The sequence below is a fragment of the Aegilops tauschii genome, chromosome 1 (genome assembly GCF_002575655.3).
Source record: "Aegilops tauschii subsp. strangulata cultivar AL8/78 chromosome 1, Aet v6.0, whole genome shotgun sequence".
NCBI classification, from domain to species: domain Eukaryota; kingdom Viridiplantae; phylum Streptophyta; class Magnoliopsida; order Poales; family Poaceae; genus Aegilops; species Aegilops tauschii.
In genome coordinates, this window is record NC_053035.3 from 314664115 (window position 1) to 314674401 (window position 10287).

General features: G+C 47.6%; 1 protein-coding gene across 1 annotated transcript; it reads left to right on the top strand.

The window, feature by feature from the left end:
- Positions 1-6929: 6929 nt before the first annotated feature.
- LOC109779977 (uncharacterized) lies at positions 6930-8649 on the top strand. The gene has a single exon (XM_020338576.4). It carries the CDS (start codon positions 7415-7417, stop codon positions 8273-8275), a length of 861 nt encoding a protein of 286 aa, XP_020194165.1. The 5' UTR covers positions 6930-7414; the 3' UTR covers positions 8276-8649.
- Positions 8650-10287: the final 1638 nt, after the last annotated feature.

Here is a 10287-nt window from a genome sequence, read left to right on the forward strand (position 1 = left end):
TAATCTCATAGTCATAGGAACATGTATAAGTTATGAAGAAAGCAATAGCAGTAAACTAAACGATCATAGTGCTAAGCTAACGGATGGGTCAAGTCAATCACGTCATTCTCTAATGATGTGATCCCGTTCATCAAATGACAACTCATGTCTATGGTTAGGAAACTTAACCATCTTTGATTAACGAGCTAGTCAAGTAGAGGCATACTAGTGACACTCTGTTTGTCTATGTATTCACACATGTACTAAATTTCCAGTTAATACAATTCTAGCATGAATAATAAACATTCATCATGATATAAGGAAATATGAATAACAACTTTATTATTGCCTCTAGGGCATATTTCCTTCAGTTTCATATACAACATGGTAAACCTGTGATGTGTTTGTTTGTTTCTCTTTTAGAATGCGGATAAAATATTAGAGAAGAGTACCCCGTTATGCAATGGTTAAGGAAGTAATGCAGATAAGGTTCAAGATAGTGAAACATCCCTGTTGGTCTCCAAGAAAGCTGATAAAAACTATATTGAAGACCCTGAGACAACCCCAAAGTCCTGTCTTGATGTAGTGTTCGAGTTACTGGCCGCTACTGCTGGCACTAGCTCTTCGAACTTGCTGCCTGAATCAGTTCGGCTTCTTGAGTCTCAACTTCAAGTTGAAAGACATCGATCAGATGTTCTACGATAGGAAGCCGAAGGACCGAGGAAGTCCGTGCAGAATTCAGATGCATACTTTCTGGTGCAACAGCAAGCGTTGGAGGATTTAAGCGCCAAACAAGAGAAAGTTAATAAGCTTGCTAAGCATCTTGCCAGCATTATGGGTACCCAGGATATTGTTTCTCGAGCTCTTCTGAAGTGGTTTAAGTTCTGGACTTGTTTTGCTGCAGTGTTTATTTGCACTGGTCGCTAACTTTGACAACTAGTGTATGTGATATGCTGCTTTGTTCCCTATATTTGCACTGGTGGCTAACTTTGATACCTAGTTGATGTAATATGTGTAATAGCCATGATAGCCTAGCGTAATTTGTTTGCTTATTTATTTCCTTGTTGTCTTGTTTATTTGTTTGCTTGTAGTCAGTGCAGTTCTTTTTCCGCGGTTTGCTAGTGGCCACAATAACCTATTTTTTAAAACTAGGCCACAATAACCATGTGCTGCATATTTACTGTAGTTACCATGGGCCTCCTACGGGCCATAGAAAAAATGGGCCTTCTACGGGCTGTAGAAACAATGGGCCTTCTACGGTCCATAGAAACAATGGGCCTTCTACAGGCCGTATGATCGATTGGCCAAACATGGGCCAATAACGGACCATATTATGGGCCGTAAATGGGATAGAGTTGGAATCTTCCGTTCATGGGCCGACCATAACGGGCCATCGTTAATCGGCCGTATTTGATGACGCTATGAAAACGGCCCAACGGATTAACAGGCCACAAACGGGCCGACTGGCTGAATTTGGCCCACAAGCAGAAAAGGCCAGTAACGGGTCATAAGTAACTGAATGCTGGAAATGAGCCCAAGAATAAATGGGCCCTGAGAAGGCCAAAAGATAACATGGGCTGGAAACGGCCCAATGGAATAATGGGTTGTTAATGGGTATAAAGCGATACACTATTCATTACGGGCCAGTTTCAACACGGGCCGTTAATGGGCCAAGAGTTACAAAGGGCCTCATATGGGCCGAAAGATGTCATGGGCCATACATGGGCTGGAAGTTACAACGGGCTGGAATCATATTGGACGGCCCAGATGACGATACTGGGCCTAATTCAGATAGGCCGTAACGGGCCCTGGGTTAGCGGGCTGTAAATGGGCTATATGCGAACAGGTCGTTAACAGGCTTTCCGTGGGCCGGCCCGCTACCTTTTGACCAAGTCAAATGAGCCGGCCTTTTCACAGGATTGGGCCTTTGTTGCGTCATGCCACGTGTCGACGTATCATAGGCGCCTTCGGTCCAATGAGTGGATGACATCTGTCCCAATGGTGAGTCGACACGTGTTTCCTCCAGCCAATGATGATTTTACACGTGGAAAATCCCCATTGGTCCGGGCTGTTAATGGGTTATCGGATCCAAACCGGAACCCGATAGCTTAACGACAAATCGTTACGGTGGATGCCACGTGTCGGTCACCCTTGACGAAAGCACTTCCATGACGCGCCATTTATCGTCATGGAAGTGGACACTTTCATGATGATAATTTTGGTAATGTCATGGAACACGTCTACGACAGCACAGGTATGACTATGTTGATTCTGTCATAAAATCTTCATGGATGTACATGCATGACAAAAAACGTGACCTACTATGACAAACACGTATCATCACGGAAGTGTATTTTTTTGTAGTGATTCCAAAATAAATCTCCGTAATTTTTTATCGCGTTTGGACTTCGTTTGATATGGATATTCTACGAAACAAAAAACATGCAACAAACATGAACTGACACTGGGCACTGGGTCAATATGTTAGTCCCAAAAATAATATAAAATGTTGCCAAAAGTATATGAAAGTTGTAGAATATTGGCATGAAACAATTAAAAATTATAGATACGACGGAGATGTATAACACGCCTTTGTCATACAAAGTCCGGTTTTGATGATCTTGTGCTCGTTTTAAAAGCTATGGGAAAGCACAAGATCCTCACATGGAGAACCAGCCAAGATAAAAAATAAACAATTATGAAAAACATGCAAAGGTTTGAGCTCTCTACATGCGACGTGATCCAGCTACTTGCCCGAAACTCCCTCTTGATAGTGCGACTATCAAACCTATAATCTGGTCTCCCACTAAGAACCATGAGACTGGAAAAACTAGGAAAACCCAGCTAAGTTACACCTTTGCCTTGCACATTCCACTTGAGCTTATTGATGATGTTAATGCTTGCCTCCAGTTGGAATCCTATTCTTGACCACAAACACTTGGTGAAGATATTCGAATTACTTCCCCGTATTGCAACGAGGGAAGCCTTCACTTAAGCACATCTGCACATGTACATAATCACAATTTGGACCACAAGCTTCAAAGCATATAACCTCCGGCTTCTCATCTTGCACTTGCACACCTCAAACACGATGACCATCACCACATGATGTCATCATCACATAGCCTACTCGAAATCTTTCTTTTGATGCAAGCCCATGAGAAACAACTAACCCACATAGATATAGCAAACACATAGCATGGGTTACTACACAAAACACAATTCACAATTACTTATCATACCACTAGATCACTTGATCCCACATGGTACATTGTTTGCGCTTGTGTGCTGACCATCTAGATACAATCTTCAAGCTTCATCTTGGTCAACCAACATCTTTACTTCATGCTCCATATCGGTTTCTTGAAAGCCATAATGAACTCTTCATTTTACTTCATTGCATCAAGACTAGATCACCAAAGACTCTTTCATGACCATTTCAAGTTTCAGCATGAACATCGTATTGTTCATCGCTTGCTCTTCTATATGCCCCATTACAAACTCTTGAGAGGCACAACTCTAGTTTCTTGCTTCAAGACATGATCAACTAAAACCCAACACGTGAGCTCATCATGGTCATCTCTTGATACCATAGCTTGAATTCTTCTCTTTAATTATACTCTCAAGACCTTGATCCTTATAAGCCCAAATGTGTCAACCTTTGAGATCCTCTGGTGAACTCCATGATGTCTACTACACAGCTTGTTCTTGTAGACTCGTGTTGGGCCTCCAAGCATAGGGTTTTGTAGGACAGTAGCAAATTTCCCTCAAGTGGATGACCTAAGGTTTATCAATCCGTGGGAGACGTGGGATGAAGATGGTCTCTCTCAAACAACCCTGCAACCAAATAACAAAGAGTCTCTTGCGTCCCCAACACACCAAATACAATGGTAATTTGTATAGGTGCATTAGTTCGGCGAAGAGATGGTGATACAAGTGTAGTAATGATAGTAGATATTGATTTTTTTAATAGGAACAATAAAAGAACAGCAAGGTAGCAAGTAACAAAAATTAGCACAAACGGTATTGCAATGCTTGAAAATGAGGCCTAGGGTTCGTACTTTCACTAGTGCAATCTCTCAACAATGCTACTATAATTGGATCATATAACCATCCCTCAACGTGCGATGAAGAATCACTCCAAAGTTCTTATCTAGCGGAGAGCATAAGAAGAAATTTTTTGTAGGGTACGAAACCACCTCAAAGTAATCCTTTCCGATCGATCTATCGAGCTATATCCCTATAAGTGTCACAAACAGCCCAAGAGTTCGTACTAAAATAACATTGTATGATCCACATCAACCAACTCTAATGTCACCTAGATACTCCAATGTCACCACGAGTATCCGTGAGTTGATTATACAATATGCATCAAACAATTTCAGATTCATAATACTCAATCCAACACAAAGAACCTCAAAGAGTGCCCCAAGATTTCTACCGGAGAAACAAGGACGAAAATATGCATCAACCCCTATGCATAGATTACCCCAATGTCACCTCACGAATCCGCGAGTTGAGTGCCAAAACATATATCAAGTGAATCAATATGATAACCCATTGTCACCACGGGTATTCATAGCAAGACATACATCAAGTGCTCTCAAATCCATAAAAGTATTCAATCCAATAATAACGAAATCTCAAAGGGAAAACTCAATTCATCACGACAAGATAGAGAGGGGACAACACCATATGATCCAACTATATTAACAAAGCTCGCGATACATCAAGACCGTGCCAAATCAAGAACACGAGAGAGAGAGAGATTACACACATAGCTACTAGTACAAACCCTCAGCCCCGAGGGTGGACTACTCCCTCCTCATCATGGTGGCCGCTGGGATGATGAAGATGTGCCACGAGGAGCCCACAAGGTACCAGGGCGAGCCTGCCCCCCCTGGCGCGCCCTGGTGCCTTGTGGGGCCCTCCTGGCTCTTCTGGCCCTCCCACGAAGCTCCTAGTGCCTCGTTTCTTCCCAAAAAAATCGTCAAAAAGTTTCGCTGCATTTGGAGAACTTTGATTTCTACACAAAAAACAACACCACGGTAGTTCTGCTGAAAACAGCGTCAGTCCAGGTTAGTTCCATTTAAATCATATAAAATTGCACCCAAACCATATAAAATTATTGTAAACATGGCATGAATACTTCATAAATTATAGATATGTTGGAGACGTATCACTCCATCTTGAACATATTTGGTTAGACATTGAGATAAAACTTGATGGCTTCATTAGATACATCCAAAGACAAAGTAGTATCCTCACTTGGCAAGAGACCCCGAGAGTAAAACCCTAGGCCCTGTGGGCACAGGGGGCAGAGACCCCATGCACACGGGGTATCCCGATAGTTTAACACTCGACCCCGTGTGCACGGGGTCGGGAAGCCCGTGCGCAAAGGGTGTCCAGAAATATTCCCCTGGACCCCGTGTGCATGGGGTAAGCAAAGAGGATACCATGAGTACTTCTTCCAGAGGCTTTTGATTGCACTCTTCCCAAATAAATCCAACATGCTTCATGCATAACTATGGAACATTTCTTCATATAAGATACAATGACCTTGATGCTCCATAGGAATTGTCATTCAATACCAAAACTTAGAGCAAATCTTCTTCTTTATGGCAATCAACCTTGAGGCACCACCCATGTGATATTCCTTCAAATATATCTGAGTGAAAGTATAAGTACATAGAGATTATCATTAATTACCACAACACACATAGGGGCTACATGCCCTTTCACATAGGACTTAAGTGGCAAGAGTAAAATTCTTGGGGATTCTGGTTGAGAATTTGTAACGATTATCCCTAAACTCAATGTGACTCTTGGATTCACCAAAATACCTATGAAGTATAAACTAAGAGATCGATGGAGCAAACCACTTAAAGATATAAAATTAGGGATCAATATTGATCTTTCCACTCACAAATGGGATGCATTTCTCAAAATAAACTTTATAAACTATTAATCCTTGTCGTTTGATCATCAAAACCCAACAGAGGGACATAAGATGCACTTTCACTCATGGAGCGGTTCGACTTTGGTGTCACGCTGAACAACAGAGCAGTATCGTGCCACTCCAGCAGCTTTGTCGCCATGATAAGGTGTGAGGAGCCCCCCCCCCCCCCACACACACACAAAAACAACCTGACAAGTCTATGGCTGATTGGGAGTGAAATCCCTCCCAAATTTACCTCTTGAGGGGGTTAACGGCAAGTTGAGCATGTGAGCTTGGCTACACGAATATGGATGTATGTGGGGTGTTGCGGTAAAATTGATTAGCATGATGTAGGATGCGGAAATGAGGGTCCCATGGGGCGACGATTCTGGGGAGAAATCGATATCGGCCAACACTTAATGATGGGTAAAATAGGCGGTTTTTCATGTCCATCAATAACTCCTTGATCTTTTCGATGTTTTTCTTAAAAAAAATGACCTCTGGTTTGCCGCCTACAAAAGAAAGAGAGCTATGACACCTTACCTTCGAACGTCTGGCAGATCCAAAGTGGATGTCTTACCGTTCTTTCCATTTTTCACAACAATTATTTTGAGAATGGGTGGAGTCCACATACCCCCACTCAGGCGCCTTCGGTTTCCTTTTTCACATTTGTTCGTTTTAGAACCGATCGAGTCAACCCCCTCCCCGCGTCGTCGACTGGGTAGAGGATCCATTTCTTTTTTCACCTCCGTTATTTTGAGAACTGGCGAAGTCCACCCCCTCCCCTTTCCTTCGGCAGAGTAGAGGCTTGTTTCCTTTTCACGACCGTTTTTCGTGAATGGAAGCCCCCCCCCCCCCCCCTCGTCTTCGGCGGGTCAAAGGGTCCGTTTCTGTTTGTCACGCATGTTTTTTTAGAACATGGCGTAAAAAAAGATCCGCAATTTATTGAGCACGTAATGATTTTGCTATTCCTAAATCGATCGAGAAAATTAATAAAAAAATCACCGGTTAAATACCATCCGATCTAGACACGAGATACATGCAAAGTGTAGACGTGTACAAAATGTTCTTAACGGTCATTTTCTTTAGAGAACGGGCCTATTTCTAAGTCACTATACTCACTTCACTTGCAACGAATAAAACCGAACGCTAGACGGAACAGCACCGGTGCCTTGGAATAGAGTAGACCAGGGTGCGGCCGGGGCCGTACCGCACCGTTTCCCACCCGCGTCCCAAATAAATCCATCCATCCGTCCGGGCATTACAGCATCGCCCAACCACTCCTCCAGTCCCGTCCTCCCTCTCCCTCTTGAGCGAGCGAGCCAACCAAGGCGACAAAAATCCAAGCTGCAGTGCACGCTCCAGCAATCCGAACCCACCCAACCACCGCACGCTCCGCGGATCCTCCTCGTGCCCCGCTCGCGATCTGCCTCCGCGAGCCCAACCACCCCTCGCCGGAGATGCGCGCCTGGTGATCCGGAGGGGAGGAGAGGGCCGATGAGGTGCAAGCTCCACCCGTACGCGAACGCGCTCGGCGTCTGCGCGCCCTGCCTCCGCGACCGCCTCCTCGTGCTCGCCGCCGAGCGCGACCGGGCCGGGGCCGGGGCCAGCAGCGGCGCCGACTGCAGCAGCAGCAGCAGCCGGGGCAGCTCGCCCGCGCGCGGGCGCGCCGCGTCGCCCTTCGCCGCCGCCGCCGCCCCGGCGCAGCAGCACCGGCGCTCTGACGCCTGCGCCTACACGTCGTCCCGCCACAGCCACAGCCACCGGCCCGAGCTCCTCTTCTTCAGCACGCCGCAGGTCGGCCCCGCCACCCGCGCCGCCGACGACGAGCCCCGGGAGAGCGAGCGGAAGAAGTCCTTCCACCGGAGGCGGTCCTTCCTGGCGGCGCTCTTCGGCGGAGGGCGGCGCGGCGGCCGGGAGGAGGAGAGCGAGAGCAAGAAGGACCCGCCCCGGCGGTCCACCTCGTGGCTGTCGGCCATAGTCCGCCGCAAGCGGAGGCCGGACGCGTCATCGTCGTCGTCGCTGCCGCGGCCGGTGGACGAGGAGCCCGAGTCCCCAGGAGGCAGCACGAGCAGCAGCTGGTGGTTCCCATCGCCCTCCCCGGCCAGGCACCATCACCACCCCCAGCGGCGCAGCAGGCCGGGCGGATCAGGCGCCAGCGGCGACGGGATCTCGGGGTTCGCGGTGTGCCTGAGCCCGCTTGTCCGCCCCAGCTCGGGCGGTCCTCGCCGGCGGTGCCAGCAGCCGGACCCGTCGACCCTGGGCGAGAGCCACCGGCGGCACCTGTCGGCCAGCAGCGCGGCGTCCTTCGGCCGCAACACCTCCCGGAAGCTGGCCGACATGGGCAGGTTCCGGTGACGTGGCCGCCGCTCCGCTCCGGCCGGCAAACCGCCTCCTCTTTTCCCCCGTCAGAAATCGTCACCTTGTCCTCCTCCCGCAAAATTTGACCTTTTGCTGATGCGCCATGCGCTGTCACCGCCCGCTGAGAGACGACGAGAGAAAGATAATCAAATGAAGCTGTTTTGTTTTTCAGTTTCTTGTTTGAACGGGAGCAGAGCAGAACAGCGCAGCTTGTGTCAATTACGACGAGACGACCTGGGCGGCCAGGCCCAGCTCAGGTCACCTCATTTCTTTTGTTTGAACGTGTGTTCTCTGACCTCTGACACCTACGACTTCAATTTTGTTCCGCTCTGCCCTCCCATTTATTTACGTGCGGCTGTATTGCTTCGAGAGCCCGTGCCTGTGTTTTTCCATTCATGTTTCGAATTCTCGGGAGGTGGAAGACGACTGTTAGCGGCATTGTTTAGCTGCTTGCACCACGAGCAAGAAGAAGAAGCTTCTCCCGGTCCCGGGCAATGCGTGTGTCAGTCAGTATGTTTTACTAGTATTTTTTTATATAAAAGGTGGATAAAGCCTTGTACTGGACATTGGCAAGGCGAGGGCAGTGATTAGCTTAGCACTCCTCCTCCTCCCTTGGGAACTGAGATGGCATCGAGCTCGAGTGAGAGAAGCTGGACTATACTGCTGGAGAGGGTGAGATGATGAAGGCGCGCGCACGCGCTGCCGGCGGTGCGATCATGAGCATACATAAAGGATAAACAGGATGAAACGGAAAGCAATGGGCGCATCACATCACCATTAGGATGATGATAATGCGATGCGACGCCATGGCTGGTCGTAACAAAAAGAAAAGCATATCCCTTCTCCTCCTCGACGTGGCTCCCCTGGCTACAACGACGTCCTCTGTGCTTCCCGTCTACCCACGTAGCACTATTACTACGACATTGTGTGTGTGCGCGCGCGCTCCGGTCATCTAGGCAGCACAAAACACCACAAAAGCGGGGGCGCCTCTTTCCTCGCGGCCAAGACTGCAAATTCCCACGCCTTTCTTTGTTTGATCGGACAGCCGATGCCAAAAAGAGCCCGTAGAGCACGCGGCCTTGGCCTAGGAGCAAGCTCCCGATTCCTACTCATCACAAAACTACAGCTACGCCACTCCAGTAAAAAGACACCAACCAAGCGCATCACAGCACCACTCAAGTGCTATCTATCATAATACCGCTGCTGCAACGGACCGAGTAAAAAAAATATACGGTAATGCTAACTGGCAAATGTTTGCTGGGAAGGAACTCCCAAAGACGCCCTCGCAGCAGTTTTGGGGAAAAAATTGTCTTCTCTACGAAGAAATTGTCATGCTAGTCTGAATAAATTGCCACCCCCTTGCTCAAAACAAATAGATTCAGGCAGCACAACAACAAGCGTAGCTACCAGCAAGCAGTAAATAATTCCAACCGTTCAAGCAAGAAGGGAATAACCAAAACCATGAGACCCATCACTGCTTCACTGTAAAAAATAGACGACCGTTTCACCAAAGATACGCCAGCATCGGAACGCAAAGGATAGATGACCCGGCCATCAAGTATATGTTTACGCTTTCCCTCTAGAGAATGCGAACATATCCAAAAGCAGATGTGTGAAGTGCGTGGTGTGTTTTCTACGCCCTTCCCCCCAAATGTCCTTGTCAGGAAAATCAGTGGGAAGGGAAATGCCCGGCAACTCGCTCATCTTGCTAGGGCCTTCATTTCCTTTCAGTATTGTTATAACAAGGCGCATAAGTCAACTGCGCAGTGCAGACAGTGTGCACTGGGCATGCAGCAAACGCAACGGCCAGGTGCCCAGCTTTTCGGCGCTGAAAGAAACTTCCATCCACCACAAGAGGGCCTACCGTGAAACAACTGCTAGTGGCCGGTGCTTGATGGCCGGCATGCCGGGCAATGGAGTAAGACCTTGCGCCAATTTATGGACTACCCAGTGTGAAAATCATTCGTCCAAAAGATCACAGACGAGTGAAATACAATATTAATTAAGCA

What these genes read in the sequence shown, in the direction of transcription:
- LOC109779977 (XM_020338576.4), top strand. Translation starts at nt 7,415, where the DNA reads ATGAGGTGCAAGCTCCACCCGTACGCGAACGCGCTCGGCGTCTGCGCG.